The sequence below is a fragment of the Spermophilus citellus genome, assembly GCF_964194105.1.
Source record: "Spermophilus citellus genome assembly, chromosome: 11".
Classification (NCBI taxonomy): Eukaryota; Metazoa; Chordata; class Mammalia; order Rodentia; family Sciuridae; genus Spermophilus; species Spermophilus citellus.
In genome coordinates this window covers 92,271,558-92,291,771 of record NC_138192.1, presented here as the reverse complement: position 1 = coordinate 92,291,771, position 20,214 = coordinate 92,271,558, and the positions used below count along the sequence as shown (strand labels likewise).

Here is a 20,214-nt window from a genome sequence, read left to right as displayed (position 1 = left end):
TAACTCACTCAAAGCTTATGTAAGAAATATGCTATGTCAAGAGCTGTGTAATGTTTTGAACAACCAATAAAAAAAAAAAAAAAAAAAAAAAAAAAGACTGCCCAATTAAGTAAAAAAGCAAAGGCAGGATGGAAGCCAGGTCAAGGCTCCAAGACCAACCCTGAAGGGTGGAAGGCTTAAAATGAGGGTCTGAACTATAGTCTCTCTGAATCTATTTCAAATTAGCATGTATTTATCAAAATACATAGTATAGAAAAGAGAGAGAAACCATGGATATCACCTCTTTCCACTATATGATTTTGTACAAAAAGATCAGAACTTAAAACAGAACACAAAACACTGTCTTTTATCATACAACTCTTTTGAAAGATGACCTACTTATCATGCATGAATATTCCCTTTCAAAATTAAAACAACAGAGTTAATACATAACAATATAATTGTTAAGTCCTATAGAAATACCTGTCTGATAACCAATTTTGGGACTAGTATTGTGGCTTTACTTCTTTATTTATGCTTCACCGTACATTTTATATAATGAATGAAAAATATGCCAGAAATAAGAAAACTGAGTTGTGTATAATGGCAACTTCAAAGAACCATGAAGTGTCCCTTACACGAAAAGCAAAGACACAGTCTCTGTTGGTCTGCAATCACCCTCCTGAGGTCTTTCGGGTTAAATCCCAACCTGCTGCAAGAGAGCACTCATTCATTCACATCCTAAAAACCCAGACAGGTGACACTGTAGAGCTGACGCTGTGGCTCCACTGTATTCTATTATATATGACAAGAACAATCACATACTGAGTTTGAAGCCACAACCAATGACACATACCACTCTGGCAGAGCAGATAGGGGCCAGTGTGCCTCATTTCACCAGTGCTAAGAGTCTTCACATACCATTTCACTAACTAGCCAGAATACATCAAATCACCAGTTTTGGATACATACCATACAAATTCAAATGATAAAAGTACTGATTAACTAGACTAGATTAATCTTTAAGACCATCTTATGTTTTAAGGAGAATAAAACATTCTCTAATACAAAGGCTACACCAGGTAGCATGATTCCAATTAAATATAATCTCATTTAATTTGTCAATCTACATTTGAAAATCATTATAAATTGTTGGAGTGGGATCTCAATTTGCCCAAGATGTTTGTTGAGGGGGAATGCTGGGTATTTTGAAAACCTCAAATGACTTGACTTGGCAGCCTTAATGATTTATATACTTATGATATTGCTGTCATTTGTATCTTTATTAGATTCAATGGATCTTAAGTTATGAGCAATGTAATATATCAGAAGATTAACATAAAATAACCAAAAAAATTAGCTAAATTCCTAATATATGCCAGTCACAACAATTGCCACATTTTATCTCATTTAGTCTTCATAAAAAAAGGTAAGAGACAGGTATTAATACTATGCCTATTTACAGATGACAAAACAGAGATACAAAATGTTCTGTAAATTGTTGATGGCCACATGGTTCCAAGGTACAGATATGGACCCAGAACCAGGAAAGCCAGCTCTCAACCCATACTGGTGGACAAACAACGCAATCCCCCATTAACACTGAATATTCTGGAGCATAGTGATACGCTTTGAGTAATAAAGTACAGACCAATATTTCAATAAGACCAGAAACTTAGAATGCTATCTTGGAGATAACTATAATTTATTTCCCTCAACCCACTGCTCTTCTTAGCCCACAAAAGTTCCTTGCTGATCCTATACATGTTTGCAGTTCTAACTGTCCCAAATATGTACCCCCAATCCCACCTCTCCATTAAGCTTCAGGCTTATGTCAGTACATGCCAACTGTCTGCCAAACATCCCCCATCTGACCTCTCTAAATGTTTCAACTTCAAATTAACCTAACACTAAATACAAATCATTATATGCCCCTTCTTCCTAATCTACATCTCTTTTCTGAATTTCCTATGGAATAATGAAACTACCATACTTAAGTCGGAAATGTGGAAGTCTCTACCTCATCTCCTATATCCAAACTATTCTATGAATTTTAACTCCCAAATATATCCTTTCCCTCAATTTCTGCTGTTACTGCTATTGTTCAGGCCTGTACCACATGTCACTTGAACTATTTTAAGAATATTCTTTTTTTTATATATTTTTTTTAAGAGAGAGTGAGAGAGGAGAGAGAGAGAGAGAGAGAGAGAGAGGGAGGGAGGGAGGGAGGGAGGGAGGGAGGAAGGGAGGGAGAATTTTTAATATTTATTTTTTAGTTCTCGGTGGACACAACATCTTTGTTGGTATGTGGTGCTGAGGATTGAACCCGGGCGCACGCATGCCAGGCGAGCGCGCTACCGCTTGAGCCACATCCCCAGCCCACTATTTTAAGAATATTGCTGGGATTGTGGCTCAGTGGTAGAGCGCTCGCCTAGCACGGGCGGGATCCGGGTTTGATCCTCAGCACCACATAAAAATAAAGGCACTGTGTTGCATCCATCTACACCTAAAAAAAAGAAATTCTTTATATATATATATATATATATATATATATATATATATTATTCTGAATGGGCTCCCAGCTTCAAAGTTACCCTGCACACTGCACATGAGTGACCATCCCATATGAAAATCAATGGCCCTACCCTGCTTTGAGCCTTGCTATGACTCCCTACTGCCTCCAGAGAAAGTTCACTGATCCTAGCATCCATCTAGACTTCAACATCTCCTGTATTTTCCATTGTCCTTTTCTTTAGTGCCTATTCTCTGCATCCTATTAATCTGGGATTCTCTAGGTCTAAGTAACTGTTCAACAAAATTGAACAAATATGGAGGGTTTTGATTTTAAATAATGTGGAATAATATTTGTGTCTCTAGAGCACATGTAATTTAAAATTTACTATGAAAATTAACTCTTTCAAAACATTTTTCTAATGGGATAAAAATATTTTTAAAGAACTAATTCTCCTTTAAGAAATCAGAAGGGAAAAAGTTGTTTAAGGTCCACCATTGTTTTGTTTTCCTTGCAGTGCTAAGTTTTGAACCCAAGACCTCCCACATGCTAGGCAAGCACTCTACCACTGAGCTATATCTCCAGCCCTTTTTTAGTTTATTTTGAGACAGGGTATCAATAAATTACCCAGGCTTGCCTGGAATTTGCAATCCCTCTGCCTCAGCCTTCCAAGTAGCTGAGATTTCAAGCATGCAACACCACCCCTAGCTCGTTTTGTTCCCCAATAAATAATTGAGTTATTCTATTTCTATGCTTTGGTGTCACAGTGGCAACTGCCATCAGAAGTCTTCCTAAACAAGTAAGTGATGGTGCCCAAGTCAGCATCTAATCAGGGAAATAGTCACCAATCTGTCTCAATTCAGGGACTTGTTAAAGAGGTGACAAGAAAGTGGAGAAGCCAGGGTACTACTCAACAGCCTCTCTATGACACAAGTTAGCAGGACACTGGGAGGAGATGATGATCCACAGTGGTGGATCCACAAGCAAGATGTGGCAGCTCACAGAGGCTCTGCCTAATGAGGCTGAGAGGTCTCCTGAGTTGAAGAGTCAGGGTAGAGAGTCTGGGAAGCTGGAAAGAGTACTGTAGTGGAGAGATCCGAAGAGAGAGCTGCAGAGATCTGCAGGGGGTTCCCTTGGAGCCTCCAGGTGAGTACTAATCAACACATGGATGTGAGGAAACTGTACCAGAGATCAAGGAAAGAACCACCTGGAAGGATGAGAGGGAGCTGTCTCTGAAACTCATACAAATATGCTGCATGAGCTAGAAAGAGAAAAATGCCCTCGGTTTTCCCATCTCCCTCCCTCTACTCCTCTTTTCGCCTACGCCTCTTATTAGTTGGTGTTTCTCAACCTAGGCTGGGCACAGGAATCAACTAGGGAGCTTTAAAAAGTGCAGCTGCCTGGAGAGTGTGACGTAATTGGTCTGGGTACAGCCTGGGCATCAGGAGCCTCCAAAGCACTGCTGATGAAACTACATTAGCTGAGCCCAGGAGACCAAATCCTGGGAAGCTCCAAACACCACCACCACCACCACCACCACCACAAAAACTCAGACATGATCTTCTCTGGGTCCTTCAGGGCCACCCAGCTCAAACTGATCACTCTAGCTGTGGGGTTTCCTCCTTCTTCTAATGCTTTTTGCTATTTCTCCAAAGTGTATGCTCAGCTGAGCTGTAGCCCAGCAGCTGACTCTGCTCTGGGTCTGCCTGCAACGTCCCCTCAGCAGAGCCTGGTGCTCCTCCTCTTCTTGCTATTTGCATCATGTATTTCCCTCTTTCCCAAAATGACTGGCTAGTTTGGATACATAGGTACTATTAAGTAGTAACTTATGGCTAACAATGGATAATAAATATATTACTCTCTCTGGATAACAGCTGTAGGCAAAACTGACCTTAAATGTAAGAACTTCAGTGTTAGATTGAGTAGATTTATGTGTGTTAGATTTATGTGTGTCCCTTAAAATGGAAATAATTTTAAATCAAATAACATAAGTCATGGCCTAATCTTAGATAATAACAATTTATAAGTTTACAGATTGTCTATTGCAATTTGTTTTGGTCATGACCCTACTCACAGTTATTGAAATGTTCTGCAAGGTGAATACACCCTTAAGACACATTTATATCTCTAGTTAACCATCCTGACATATATGGACCTAAAAATAAACTTGCTGTAAATCCCCAAATATTGTGATTTCAAATACAAGAAATTTAGTTTTTTAGGGTAAATATATACTATCCTATTTGCTAGAAAAAGTCATTGTTTAGAGAGGGACAAAAGCCAAAGTCAAAATCAGAAACCATTGACTCTGTGTGTGTACGTGTGTGTTTAGACTGAAAAGTTATTCTCTGAAAAACTGGGCCTGAAATACTAAATGGTTCAAAAGTGTACATGCTGTGTTAAAAACTGTTTTATGATGTGGGTTTTTCTTCATTCTAAATCTATATTAAAAATTTTTATGAAAATAGATTTCTGACTATTCTGTCCACAAACAACTCACAAAAATTTTTTTTTTTTTTAGTTTAAACTGTCACCACTACATATTTAAGCCACCAAATATCAACAATCACCACCTGACTGGGCTCCCAAAATTGTTATCAAGAGAAGCATATCTGTTTTGCCTGAGTACAAATGTAGGAATAATCTTACTTTAGCAACCAGAATCTTTTAAATATATTTAAAATAATTAATATTACTTTAGTGAACAGAATATTTGAAAGAGGCAAATGACCACATATTGATGAAATCCTGGCAGGCTCTTGGAAGCAACAAGGTGACCACAGGGGCCACCTCCTGTCATCACATCATTGAGTAAGAAAAAAAGAGAGATGCTTTTGTGTGTGTGTGTGTGTGTGTGTGTGTGTGTGTGTACATAATACCAAATAATTAAGGTTATGTGCACTATAGGTTTTAAGTAAGAGTGACTAATACTACTCAGGAAAGGAAGACAGAAGTGTAAACTCACTAACAAATAGTAGTGAAGCTACTAGGGCTTTATCATGAAAATACACCTCAGACAAAAGGCAAAGGCTGCTGAACTGGGGATGTGGCTCAGTGGTTAAGCACCCATAGGTTCAATCCCCATTACCAAAAACAAAAAACAAACAAACAAACAAACAAACAAAAAAACGCAAAGGAGGAAAAGAACTGTCTTTTGTAGGCATGAGAAAAACTTAATATCTCTGAAAGTAGAACCTATCTGTATATTCTGTACCGAGTCTGTGCTCAATTGATGCTATTGACTGATTAAATAATATGCTATCTAGGAACTCCCCTTCTTGGTAACACCTAAATGGGCACTTTTTAAGGAACAAACCCCTGATTGTTTGAGGAGGGATACTAGAGTGCTCTACCACTGAGCTATAGCTTAGAGCTATAACCCCAGCATCTTTTTTTTCCTTAAAGTACTGTCTTGCTAAATTACCCAGACTGGCCTGGAATTTGCAATCCTCCTACCTTAACCTCCTGTGTTGCTGGGATTACAGGTGTGTACCACCATGCCTGGCAGATTTTTAAAATCCTATTAGAGGTAAGATCCATAGGCTGCAGAGAAGTATCTAATCATCATGGTCAATCCACACAGCTCAGAGAATGTAAACATGGCCTGGAAAAGGCTAAAGGACATTCCAAGTCCTTAATGTTATAAGGCTCTTTTACAAAAAGGTCCCACTGGTTGTGCCTCAGGGACTCTATAGGTCAGAGAATCATCCACACTGTGCCTTTGTTTAGTGACAAGAAAGGCATCAAAGGATTTGAGAAAGAAGGGACAGGATACACCTCCCAAAGCAAAACCAAACCACACAAGGGAAAATATTCACAATTGTTTGGGGGAAAGAATGATTCTAGGTTAGAACTTTAAATGAGAAAATATTTTCTTCAGTTAGAAAGAAAATGAAAGGAGTAAAGATTAATATTTTCTAAATCTTGTCACTGTTTCTTTTTAATTTCTTACAGAAAGAACAGGTTTCAAGACCATCATGGACACACAAACACATACAGTTGCTTTCTTTTGATTATGGTAACTTGAAAGTTTAGGGAGAGACATGTCATACTTTTCTACAAGGCAGTGGTTCAATGCAGCTGGTTCCATATTTTGGAGTCAATAATAGAGCAGAAGAACCTATAGATAGCAAGGTGCGATTTGATCAGCTTTAGGTAAACATCAATGGTGACAAACGCTACAAAACAAAGAAACTAGAGGAATTCATAGCTTTTGTTTGTTTGAATAAAAGGAAATCATGAACGATTTTTAAATAGTCCATGTCTTCATGGCAAAGATACAAAGATTCATGTAACAATTAGGAAAAAAGTTACATAAAGATTTACTCTGTGGAACATCATGGATTAGGGATTATGGTGGGTCATGTCATACTTTATTAAATATAATGTTTTGTTTTTTTTTTTTTTTTAACAGCACTAAACCTCAGCATGCTAGGTAATTGCTCTATCACTGAGCTACATTCCTGGCCCCTGTTTTTTGTTTGTTTTGTTTTGTTTTGTTTTGTTTTGTCACTGTAGTAGGACTGAAGGCCTTTATTTTGTCTATTTTAAAAAATATTTATTTTTTAATTGTAGTTGGACACAATACTTTTATTTGTTTATTTATTTTTATTGAACCCAGGGCCTCATAAGTGCTAGGCAAGTGCTCTGCTCCTGGGCTACAGCCCCAGCCTTATGGTCATCTTTACACACCACATATTCAAGCTTTACCTGTTGTCATTAACTGGTTCAGAATAAATGGAGGCTGGAAAAATAATCTACAGAAACTTTCCTATATAAATGTTTGATTCAGGTGGACTCCTCAAAGTCCATGGAACAGTATAGCTCACTAAGCTCCCACACCTGAAAACACTTATTTTGAGCATCTCTTAGCACACAGATAAACAGCCTACTGATCTTTCCAGAATGGTGGGCAAGGGGAGGCAGCCATTTTTTGTTTGCCTGCTTATCTATAATAATCCATCTAGGTTATTCCTTCCTGGCTTCCTTTGGTTTCCATTTTAAAGAGAAAGAGCAAAGGATAGCTTCCTTGCCAACCCAACCCTACCCCCACACCAAATCAGAATACCTTAAATATGTTAAAAGGAGCTCTAGACTATAAAATGACAAAGCTCCACTGCTGAGGGCATCAACAGTAAGCATTTTCTTACCTGATGTGGCCAATCAATTCAATAAGCTTGTGACTAAAAAAATAAGCTGTCAGCTCAGACACGTGACTCAGGACTGAACAGACCCCAAAGAGGGTTGTAGTTCCATTCAGGTCTTCCAAATGCCAGTAGAGAAAGGTGAACACGAAGCCATATCCAAAACCCATGAACCAAGCCACAAACAACACTGAGCCATACTGCACGCTGCAGAGCAGTTTGATTAAGTCCCAAAAGTTGAAGGTCTGCAAGTGGCTCGTGGTGGTGGGCGTCTCCTCAGAGGACTCGGTGGAGTTGTTCCTTTCCACCTGAGGGATCTCCACCTCTTTCCCCTTGCTATCACTGTTTGTGAAGTGGTTGTAGCGGAAACGGAACTGGGTAGCCACAATCAAGGCCATCGTCATGAGAACTCCGAAGACGATGAAGACGATCTGGTAGTTCCGGTACTCAGGGGGCTTACACCCCTTGCCATCCACAAGAACTTCCATGTGGGTATAGTCAATCCCGATGCCCACGGACAGCATCGCCAGGCCCCAGCCCAGGGAGCCCCACATGCGTTGCAGTCCATAGCGGTCTCGGTGCTTTCCCAGATACTGGAGCGTTACTGTGTCTACAATCGTGACAGAAGAGGCACTGAAAAATTCTCCGATTATGACAACTACCAAGATCACCAAGAATATAGCTTCAACTTCTTGCTGATCATAAACAAGAGTGACTTGGTCAGAAGGTAAAGATTTGGTGGTAGTGACAATAGCAGTGGTTGTCTCCCTGGTTACATTCCCCATGGGGGTAAGGGTTGCTGTGCTTGTATTCAGGCTCAAGTCTATAACAAGGTCAGTGATTTCATCTATCTGGGGCTTCAGAGTGGGTTCATGGATCTTGGTTGAAGCTGTCGTAACGATATCAGCATCTAAGACGTTGGGCCCCGTTTCTAACACTGGTGGCCCACTGGAAGGAAACAAGTCCCTTTTCTCACGCGTTTTTGGTGATATAGTAAGGAAAGAGATAGCAGAAGAATTTGTTGGCAAGACGGTTAACAGGTGACTTGCATTGGTGGGGTGAGCTGTTGGGGGAATCTTTGGTACACATCTCAAGGTAGCAGGTTTGACAAACCCAATGCCCAGGTTGAATAAAACCCAACACAAAAGAGAAAAGAGAAGGACAATTTTGCCTTTTTTGAAGCGGTCTGCAACCACACCCCAAAAGGGGGCACTACAGAATTCAATGAAGTATCTAATACCAACCAACAGTCCACTCTGGCTTGGCGACATTCCCAGCTGTTTATAATACACAGGCAAAAGTGGGTAAAGAGAGCCATAGGCAGAGTAAAAGAAAAAATAAAAAACCTTGGAAATGAGAAGATCGTTGTTTATTTTAACACAATGTTTTTCTATCCAGTCTATTTCCTCCTCAGGAATAGCAGATGTTTCTGTGGAGGAGGGCGTTTCATTTGAAGGTGGTTCTGGTTCCCTGGAAATTCCATTGAAGGGATCAGCAAGCACATATTTTCTCTTCTGCTCCTCCTCATCATCAGTTAAGATAGCAACTTTATCATCTGCCGCCATGGCTTACCACCACCATCAGAAGGCTTATGACTTTTAAAATCTTGACTGTTGATCTGTAAAGCAAAATGTTAAAGACAGCTTAGTCATGAAAATCATAACATGGAAGCATAGGACTTCATCATGCAGGAAGATGACTTTCACATTAGAGCTAACAAAATAACCAGAGAGAGAACTAGCATTTATTACTTACAGCCATATAATACTGGTACAGAAAGATAGCTTTAAAATTTTAAATACCCTTCATGGCCACTGACTCATTACATCTTTCAGTGGCAGGTTTATAGCTCAGGATCATTCTCAATCTTTTCACCGATTCCCAGGGAAAATGTACAAGTAATAGGGATTATGTTTAAACCTAATACAGGGAGCTGAAAATAAACACTATTTAGTTTCTTAGTTTTACAATCACTTGATTTACAAAACCACTGCATTATGGAGTCTAAAAATCTTTAGTAATTAAAGAGAGTTAAAAACCTTCAGTTTTCAGAGAAAAACAAACAAGTGTTTAATCACCAGGACAAACAATGAGAACAAAGAAGCCAACTGTGTTCTGTAATGGGAGTTGGTTACAAGGACCATGAGAAGACATCCCAGTAAGGAAGCGGTAAGCAGTAAGGAAGCATTGCTAATGTTACAGACATCAGTCCCAATATGCTTTTAGGGTTTGCAGTTTAAGGGAACATCATCAAAAATAGGTAATAACATTCATTGTGGGCCGGTAGCAGACATTTATTGAAGGCTGGTTCAGTAGCAGAGTGCTTGCCTAATATGCATGAGGCCCTGGGTTTAGACCTTACCACCATCAGTCAATCACCCAACCAACCATAGCAAATTCAATCTGCTAATGTTTAAAAAAGAACATTTATTGGACACTTTCTCTGTGCCAGGTAACATTTTAAGATCTTTAAATGCATTAATTCACATTCATCCTAACAGGCCTATCATTCTGTCTGTTTTACAGATGAGAAAAATAAAACCTGAGGAGTTTAATTAATAATTGGCAAGGCCAGGATTTGAACCTTGAGATTATGGCTTCAGGACACATGATCTAATGTGCCCAAAATGCCAAAATGCTCAATGACACATTTTAGATAATATTTTTAAACCTTTTTAGGACACAGTTGTTTCATATGAAAGATCAGCAATGTACAGTGGTATAAATTTATAGGAACTGTGTCATATTACACCAAAATTTCCACTTTCTTCTGATAGACAAACGGTCAAAGAGTCAAGAGGTCTTGCCTCACAAGTTGTGTCCTCTAGTTCAATGAACACTTCTGAAGTTAAAAGGCATATCCACTAAAGTTTTGTTAACTCCTTTTACTTTCTCTGGTAGAGAAATACCAATTTTACTTGCCAATCCTTGTAATATCTTGCCTTCTCTTTTCTCAAATGAATTAACATTCTGAAAATATTCCAGAATAATGCATGTAAACATTTTTTAATGTCTACAAAGCCCCTCAGCAGACAACAGAAACACAAGTTAATGAGGTCTGTATAATTAAGTCCAATTTATCTTATTCTCAGAAGTGAGTTGTCAAATAGTTTCTAGCTTTGAAAATATTCTTGCATTTTGGTAGTTTTTTTTTTTAATTGAGGTAAAATTCACATAACATAAACTCAACCATTTTAAAATAAACAATTCAGGGGCATTTGGTCTATTCACAGTATTGTACAGCCACCACTTCTACCTAGTTTCCAAATCTTGATTTTCTTTATGGTAAAAGGAAAAGTTCCCCACCCTGAGAAGACATGAAGAAAAGCAAAGTCCAGCTTCTGCTGCACAACTATGAAAGACAAGTTCTTCCACACTCTAAGGTGACTTGGCTTCCATCATCAGTGCCTCTACCTTCCCAGTTCATCAGCTCCAATTCCACTTTGTTACCTCAAAATGAGAAGTAATTCCCCTTTGAACTATTTCCTAGTTTATTTTATTTCTTGAGCTCAGAACCAAAAGAAATGTTTGTTGTGTTTCAAATTCATACAGTTTTATGGCATTTCTGGGTGAACTGGGCAGATTAAACACATCTAATTTGGCTCCTTCCCTAAACCCACTGAAAGGAAAATGTGCGTGTGCACACCTATACCTACATTATAATCATAACCTAAGCTAGGAAGAGTTAAGGAACACATAACATCAATGAAATAGAGATATTTTGTACACGTGATTTCTCACAAAACGGATCTCTTGTTTTTCCCTTTCTCAAGGTTATGTTCTAGCACACCAATGGAATAAATCAAGAGAGTAAGACACAGAATGCAGCAAATAAGAGCTAGAACCAGGAAGACAAGCAAAGGGTGCATAGGGATGATGGTGATTGAAGATCCCAGATGACAGCTATGTGCCAGACACGAGAGACAATGAATCTAGCTGGAACAGTGGGGCCCAGGACAGACCCTCAGCTGAATAACACTGGTGTGGAACACCAACACACCTCAGCAGGTCCTAGAGGGTAATTTAGACAATTTAGACAATTGATGCATTCAGGGATGAATCAGTGGTAAATAAAGTTTAAAAAAAAGTTGCACAAGAAAACAAAAAGTTGCACAGAAAAAAACAATCATAGTTTACTACACATCTCCCACTGTGATTATAGTCACACTATGTAAACAGTGAATACTGAACAACCCAAATCTGCCACACAACTACACTGGAGAGGCAGGAAATGAGATGGCTGGGCAGATAAAGCTCTAAGGGCAGGAAGGGAGTCAACTTCACACCTTCCACAGCAAGAACAGATAATCCTCACATCCAAAAGTTGAGAAACAGGAATATAAAGACAATCCCCAAACAGGTAGAAAGCAGCTCCTGGGAGGATAAACCAGAAGGGAAGGCACACAAGTCTGAAGGGCTTTTTGTTTTTCATGACTGGTTTGAGTCAAAGTTTGAAAAAAAAAATCAAACTTTGTAAACTGGTTCATTTTTAAAAACTTTTGTGCATGAATAACTCCCATTTAAAATACAAAAGTCAATGAATTGTACATTTTAAAAAAGTAGAAATATAACGAAAGTTTTCACCATAAAGAAATGATAAATGAACTGGGCACAGTGATGCACACCTGTAATCCAGGGGTTCCGGAGGTTGAAACAGAAGGATCATGAGTTCAAAGCCAGTCTCAGCAATGGCAAGGTGCTAAGCAACTCTGTGAGACCCTGTCTCTAAATAAAATACAAAATAGGTGCGGGAATATGGCTCAGTGATTGGGTGTGCCTGAGTTGAATCCCCAGTACAAAAAAAAGAAAAAGGAAAAAATAAAGGAAATGATAAATGAGATATATATGCTTGAACTAGGCAATGCACACAGGTATCAAGTGACCCAAAGTACTCATTGATATGTAAACATTTGTGTTGTTAAGGGTCAGTTAAAAATAAATTTAATTTAAAAAAGAAAAAGAAATCTCCAGTTATATGAGCTTTGGCCCTGCAAGAGACAAGAAAACCTTTCCAATAGTACATAAAATATTTTTCAGAATTGCACAAAATATCTGACTACATGAATTCTAATCAGGGGCCCTTTGGTGGCCTTTAATTATCCCTCATCAATCAACTGCTGAGACTTTACCAAGTAGGTCAGAGAAGGACACAAAGTTCTCGTAAGAGGCATAATTCCTTAAACAGTCCAAGTGGTGATGAAGAACTGAGGCCCAAATGCTCATCTGAAGCTGCAAGATACCTTACATTAGGAAGTCAGTTTATACCTTGACAAATGACATTCTCTCAAACAGTCTTTCCTCTCTACTTTCTTCAATTTGGCCATCACAGGGTTATTCAAGGTTTCTTTGGTTACAGAAGTCCAGATGTTAAGTTAGTTCTCAAAGTATCAACAATTGCAAAGTAATGTCCCGTAACATAATATTCAGTACTTTTTATATGAAAAGTCACACTCGGTAACTTTTATATGAATTTCAAATCCAAAAATACAAACAAAAACTCTTGAGTTTAAATTCAGGACATTAATTTTTAGACTTGATATTTTCACATTTAGATTTTAATGAAAAGGAATCAAAACATGGGGAAATCATATTTAAACAGTAATAAAATAAAGAGTAATTATAGTCACCCATATAATCACAGGACCAAGGACAAAAGAAACAAACCAAAAACATTTCTGTATTTTAATGAGACTAAAATATGTTCCAAAGTAGTTTATCTTTTGCTGAATTTAATCATAAAATTTAACTCGTCATGTCAAGTACAGATAAAGCAAGTATAAGGAATGGTAAAATATTTATATTCTGAACAAGATCCTTCACATGTTTACAAAATGGGGGCAGATTAAGAGGCTGATATAGGCTGAATGTCCATGTCCCCCCAAATTTATAAGTATACCAAGGTGACTTTATATGGAGATATAGGACCTTAGATTTTAAAAATGGTCTTAAAGGTGGGATCCTCATGATGGAATTAGTGCAATTATAGAACAGGAAGACAGACAGATCTCTCTTTCCACATCATTTGATAAGAAAAGGCCATGTGAGGACAGTGAGAGAGAGACATCTAACAAGTCAGGAAATAGGCCTTTACCAGGAACTAAGTAACTGGCACCTTGATCTTTAACTTCTTAGTCCCAGCACTCTGAGAACAAATTGTTGTTTAAGCCACCTAGTCCATGTATGGTGTTTTGTTAGAACAGCTTGAGCAGACTGATTCAATAAACATGAATCCATTCAGCTTGTATTTTAAACTTCTAATCATGAAGCTTAAAAAAAAATAAGCCTTAAAAATAGAAGACATTTCAAATATTCAGAAACCTATGAATCTCTCTGGGAAATCGCTATTGCCAATTTGCAGTTGAACCTAATTGGTAACAGGGACTTTGGTTTATTTTCTAGATAAACTGAAAAGTTTTCTCATCTAGCACACTTGAATGATATTCATCAACACCACCACTGTGAAAATAGAACACAGCCTTTTAAAACCTGAAAAGTCATCCTACCAGTACCTATTGTGAATCATTCAAATAGCAGGTATTTTTGAATTATTGATGAGAGACAATAAAACCATTCTTGTTCAGATTGATAGCTTTCTTCATTAGGTATTTAAATTAAAAATGACTTGAACATGTATTGTGATCCATAAATATATGAGTATAGAAATGGATTAAATCTTTGAAAGGAAAAAAAAACCCTTAGACCTGAATATGTTATTTAAAATAATAATTGCAAAGATCAGATTTACAAACATAATGATAACATGTGCTATGACATAGCAATGAGATAACAGTGATATAAAGGACACAATCCATGGGGAACAGAGAAGGGGCATTCTTCCTGTGCCTCTACCATCATAACTCAAATGTTGCCCATAACTGAAGCTGCAACACAGGGAAGACTATTTCTTGAACCCTAGGAGCTAGCTCTACCTTGCCAACCGTTACTGACCATTCTCAATGTCTAGGAGCAGTGTGAATCCCAGAGCAGGACTCTAACAACCACTGTAATTTATTATCAGCACAGACTATGAGAAATCACTGTAAATGAGCTGTGAGAGTCCTGGCATTTACACACAACACTCCTGAACATTCAGTTCAACCCCTAGCATTTTCTAGAACAGAGCTTTCTTCAGAGGTACAGAATGCAATATCAACCCCACAGATCTTTATTTAAATCAGGATTGCTTTAGCATCTGCTAGACATTTGGCTGATGTCATGAAAAAAATTAAAAATTGGCTTTATAACAGTCACACAGGGTACAAAGACATCAAAGTATACAAGTGGCTATTTTGGAATCTTCCTCTTCCTCCCAGGCATTGTCACAAGGCTTCTTTATGGCTGAGAGAAACTGTGAAGGGCAGAACTGGTCCTACTTCTGTCAGTCCAGCTTTCAGCCTGAGCCCTCCAGGCACTTGGTGCTGCCCGCAGACTCTCTCTAACTGCTACCAATAGCATTGTACTGGGACTGAAACTCCTCCCAGAAACAGAACCTGTCACACTTGTCACTCCTGGAGGACCTTTCCTAAGCTCCTAGTCAAACTTGTCTGCTAAATGACAAACAGATGACAAATATAATGTTGCTCCATTTCCACAATATATTTGTATTTTAATAAGGATTTAGTGCACTATTTTGCCATCATTATTATTACTAACTACAGCATAACACTTAACACCATGGGCTTAACAGATGTTAACTCATTTAATGCTCACGGCAGTTCCCCAGGGTAGATATGATTACTGTGCTTCATTACAGGTGAGGAAATAGAGGTACAGAAAAGGCAAATAACTAGCCTATGTTTATACTGGAAACAAGTAGAAGAGCTGGGATTCAAACCCATATAGCCTATGCTTTTAAAAGATACTACCTCTCTATGCACTGCACAGTTATTAGGCAGAGATGCCAAATACTTGGTCTGAGGTCCCAATGACTTGCTTTATAGTAGACAAGATGAATCCAAAATAGAAGGAAACATTTAATGATGTGGAAAAAGTTAAATCACTAGAATCAGAGGAATAATGAAAGAAGCCAGCCACTTAGCACTGTGTAATGAACAACAGAAAAAAGGTGCTTCAGACTGTGGGAACTTCTGGAGTTGAGTGAAGAGTCCATACTTCAAACAGGGGGTGGCAACAGAAAGAGGGACTTAGACTGACCTTGAAAGATGGAAAGGGTTTTCCTTAGGCAAGTAGGAGTGGGGAAATTATTCCAAGATGCGAAATGAAGAAGAAATAGTGCTTCTTTAAAAGATTAATATTAGGATTGTGGACCTCTGAGGCCACCAGACAGCCACAGATGACAGAGGGTCTGTCAGGCTGAAAGAGGATTCAACACAAAGCACAAAGTTAGTAACTTACACTGAAAATGAAGATTTTTTTTTAACCCAACAGCTATAAATGTAGCAATAACCATTAGATGGCATATGCTGTTGGTGACCCACAGTTCACAGGGCAAAGACCATGCAATCCCTACTCTCAAGCCCAATGGTGAGAGACTTGAAGGCAAAGAACCACAACATCATGCCGTGTGTTAAACCAGAAACGGACACTGTAGTGCAGAAGTCCCTGGGGTAGGATCTTGAAGAAGCCTTACAGGATGTGTAGAGCAACCCAGAAGAGGAATAGGGTGCTGATCCAGAGACCTGTGTAAATGCCGAGGGGTTCCTGAGACGTGGAAGAGACTGGCACAGACAGGAATCACTGACTAGCTTTGAGGTTCTGGAAAAGCTTTTAACATCTCAGTTTCCTCACCTACAGGTGAGGCTCATCAGAACACCTTTCCTTCTCGACAGCTGTGAGGGTGAAAGCATATCATGCATGTTGGACTCTTAGCACAGTGCTTGATAAACACTGAGAACCTGTAGGTATTCTTTATTTTGAGAGCAATGGGGAGCCACTGATGTGAATGAAGCAGGAGAAGAGCATGACCACATTTACAGAAAACAGACCGCAGGGTTTTGCTACTGCAACACCTACTAAGAATTCCCTCCATTCAAATTCTTATTTAAGTGTGTGGCCTTAATTCTAAAGGCAAGAAAAACTTCCAGAACTTTGTAATTCAGGGGCACTCAGCCACAGAGCCACATTACCAGCCTTATTTTGTATTTTACTTAGAGATAGGGTCTGAGTTGCTTAGCACCTTGCTTTTACTGAGGCTGGCTTTTGAACTCGTGATCCTCCTGCCTTAGCCTCCTGAGTCGATGGGATTATAGGCATGGGCCACCACACTTGGCCATTTTACAGATCTCTCTTATCCAACCAAAAAGATTATAAACTCCTTGAGAGAGGAATCTAGTGCTTTGCATATTTCCATTTACTTCTGTAAGCTCTTGCAAATATTGGTTATTTTTGGTAAGCATTTGATGAAAATATAGGATTTTTATTAAAGTTTAATGTGATCAGAGATTAATTTTAGGAAATAGAGGAGAAAGAAGTTTCAGTATTTCTCCTGGTCTTGACAGATCAGTTCCTCTTCAAGCTCCATTTTCCTCATCATAAAATGGTGATTAAAAAAACACAAAACTAAGTTAATTGACCCACAGAGAAATTCTGGGCTTAAATGAAATAATGTATGAAAAAGTGTTTTGTTAATTCAAAAGCAACATTTGGTGGTGGTAGTGGTCACTGTGGTTTTATTCCAGGATATGCTATTTATTTTGCAATTATTCCAAAAGTGTTCTCCCGAGGGAGTATTCTAAAATTCTTTGGCACCATCTAGCATCTGACCTGTCAATGCTCACAGATTTGTGCACTTGTCTATCTCCCAGTCCACAGCCCAGTGTGAGGTGAGGTCACTGGCTTGCTAGAGAACACACTGTTGTGTTATGAATTTGAATTATAGTTGAGTACCTCTGGGCCAGAAATAACTACTCATTTAAAATATAAACGTCTGTAGAAGCATTTTACTTACATTTGTAACATCACAAATCTGCAAGAAAGGAGTTGAAACCCTCCCTAACATTTCCCTTCAATCTGCTGAGAGAGTAAAAAGGAATGAACTGTTTTGATCTCTTAAGGCTGAAAGATAGCTTTTAAATGTAATGGTGGCTTTAGGAATAAAAGCCAAGTGGATTTTCACTTTAACTTTGTTGAAAAAAATAATCAAATGCCAATGTTAAAAATTACAACTTGGGCCCTTTAGACTTAATTAATCATCATAAACAGACTCCTATTTATTTATTTTAGGCTTCTGATTAAATATTGTATCAATATACCACAGTTTAAAACATAAATCTGGCTAGGCAAGGTGGCACATGCCTGTAATCCCTGCGGCTTGGGAAGCTCAGGCAGAAGGATAATAAATTCAAAGCCAGCCCCAGCAAAAGCAAGGTGCTAAGCAACTCAGAGAAACCCTGTCTTTAAATAAAATACAAAATAAGGCTGGGGATGTGGCTCAGTTGAGTACCCCTGAATTCAACCCCAGGTACCCCCACCAAAAAATACATAAATCTGAAATAGGCCCCAGAATCACATTTCTTTGTACTTTCAAATAAACTTCCTGTCTTAAAACAAGCCCAGCCTGAGGAACAAGAAATAGTTCCTATTATAACATGAAAAAAAAAATGTTTTACAAAAGATACCTCTATTGAGGCTGGGGATGTAGCTCAGTGGTAGAGCACTTGCCTAGCACACACCCGGGGTTCAATCACCACCACCACAAAAAAGGGAAAGTATTTATATCTTGTGAGTTTCTCTAGCCAAAAAAATTCAACAGATGTTTAAGATAGTAAATTGAATTTGCAGTTGATACTGTGCATGCATTTGTTGAAGATGGAAAACAATGTAGGGATTTAAGGGGCACACAGAGGCCTTTGTGAACGTAGAAGCAATGTATTTTCATCATCTGTTCCTAAACAAAGATCAATAGCCAGGTGGGCAATGAAATGGCTTTTCATGGTAACTAAATGAACAGGCAGGGTTTCAAAAACTCATTGTACTTCAAGTATTGAAGCTTAGAAACCATTTCCCCATTGAACCAATATTACAAATAATAGGAGTGCTCGGGTTACTGAATTAACAGTGTTAAGAACCTAAAGTCTATATAATTTTTAAGGGGAAATTCTTTCACTTTTCCATCTGGGATGCTACCAACACATCTCTCTAAGGCATCTCCACTCAGAGCTTGAGATTCTACTCCTTCCTTTCCAGCCAGGAGTCACAGCAGTGAGCCTGGGGTCACCAGCCACTTGCTTCCCCCAGGACGACAATACCAACCTGTGGCAGCCATGAATTATTGCCAGGGATCTCTGAAAGCCCTAAAAAAGCATATCTCGTGTTCACGTTCTATTTGTTTTCAAATGTTTATTCATGCTACCATCATATATTTATTTCTCTAATAAATGTTAATGCAAATCTTATTATCTTTCCACCATCATGTACTTTCTCAGGGGACCCTAGGAGAGCAACTATGATCACATGGAAAATCTACAGGATGCTGTCTTCAAACTCCTCACAGGTAATCAGACAGGCAAGAGGTTGGGAGAGGAAGGGGAAGGATGAAACCTGACCAGCACCATCAAAGGCCACAGCAAAACCAGGAGCCCAGCAAGTTTACAAGGACCATCTGAAAGTTGTCTCTATTACCAAATTATTTGTTATTTTAATGAATATAAATTTCTTTCTTTGCTAGTAAACTGACATGGAAAACCTTAGATTTCTTGTCTTTTTTTAAAATATTTTTTTAGTTGTAGATGGACCCAATATCTTTGTTTATTTTTATGTGGTGCTGAGGGTCAAACCCAGTGCCTCACACATGCAAGCCATGTGAGCTACTGTCCCAGCACCTCTTGTCTTTTCATAATATAAAACAAAGGGTTTTTTAAAGATTGGCATTGAAATTGAAAACCATTATTTAAAGTTTTACAGGAATACCTTCCTCAATAAGTTTGTTATATCTTAAAAGTGAAAACAATTTATATAGAATGTATATCTGTTTTTAAAAAAGACAAATTACAATTCAATTGAATGATTTTAGGGACTTTTTTAAACTCAGTTATGTGAATCCCTCTTTCATACACAAACACACAATTTTTTTCCTCAAATCTCTTCAGAAAAGGACTGACTTCAGTAAATACAATTACTATAAGACTATGGGTCCAGGTACACGAAATACTAGGAACATAGAAAATTTATACTGCAAAAAAATAAAAATTATAATGAGAAATAAAAACATAATTCTAAGTATTAGTAACCTAACACTAGGTTATATTACTACCCTACATATTATTATAATACTGTATTTATGATGGGTCCTTAATAAATGCTTGTTCAATAAAAGACAGGTCTTATCAGTTGATTCTTCTGATACCAGACACTGAGGAAGTTAAGAGGCTTAAGGAAAGCATAATCTACTCATAGGACAAGACATTTTATACAGAAATGTACAGGAGCTTTAGAAGAAAGACACAACTGTTATGAGTTCACCATTTAAATCAGAATATAGACTTCAAAGTTTAAAAACATTTTCCTATAGATATGAAGCTACTGTCAATGATCTTTACCTTCACTCCCTAAATACACAACAGTCTAAGAGAATAATTTATATCCTTAGAACATTCCATATGTGTAATCTAACATTGTTTA

The 20,214-nt window shown here is 38.1% G+C and overlaps 1 protein-coding gene across 3 annotated transcripts in view; it reads right to left on the bottom strand.

The window, feature by feature from the left end:
- The window catches only part of MFSD6 (major facilitator superfamily domain containing 6), a 64,101-nt gene that overhangs the window by 37,036 nt on the left and 6,851 nt on the right, over window positions 1-20,214 (bottom strand). For all 3 annotated transcript variants that reach the window (XM_081261644.1, XM_081261645.1, XM_081261643.1), the window contains one exon: window positions 7,642-9,253. In XM_081261644.1, the coding sequence (XP_081117770.1) occupies window positions 7,642-9,200 (1,559 nt within the window). In that variant the 5' untranslated portion in view covers window positions 9,201-9,253. The remainder of the gene's footprint in view (window positions 1-7,641; window positions 9,254-20,214) is intronic.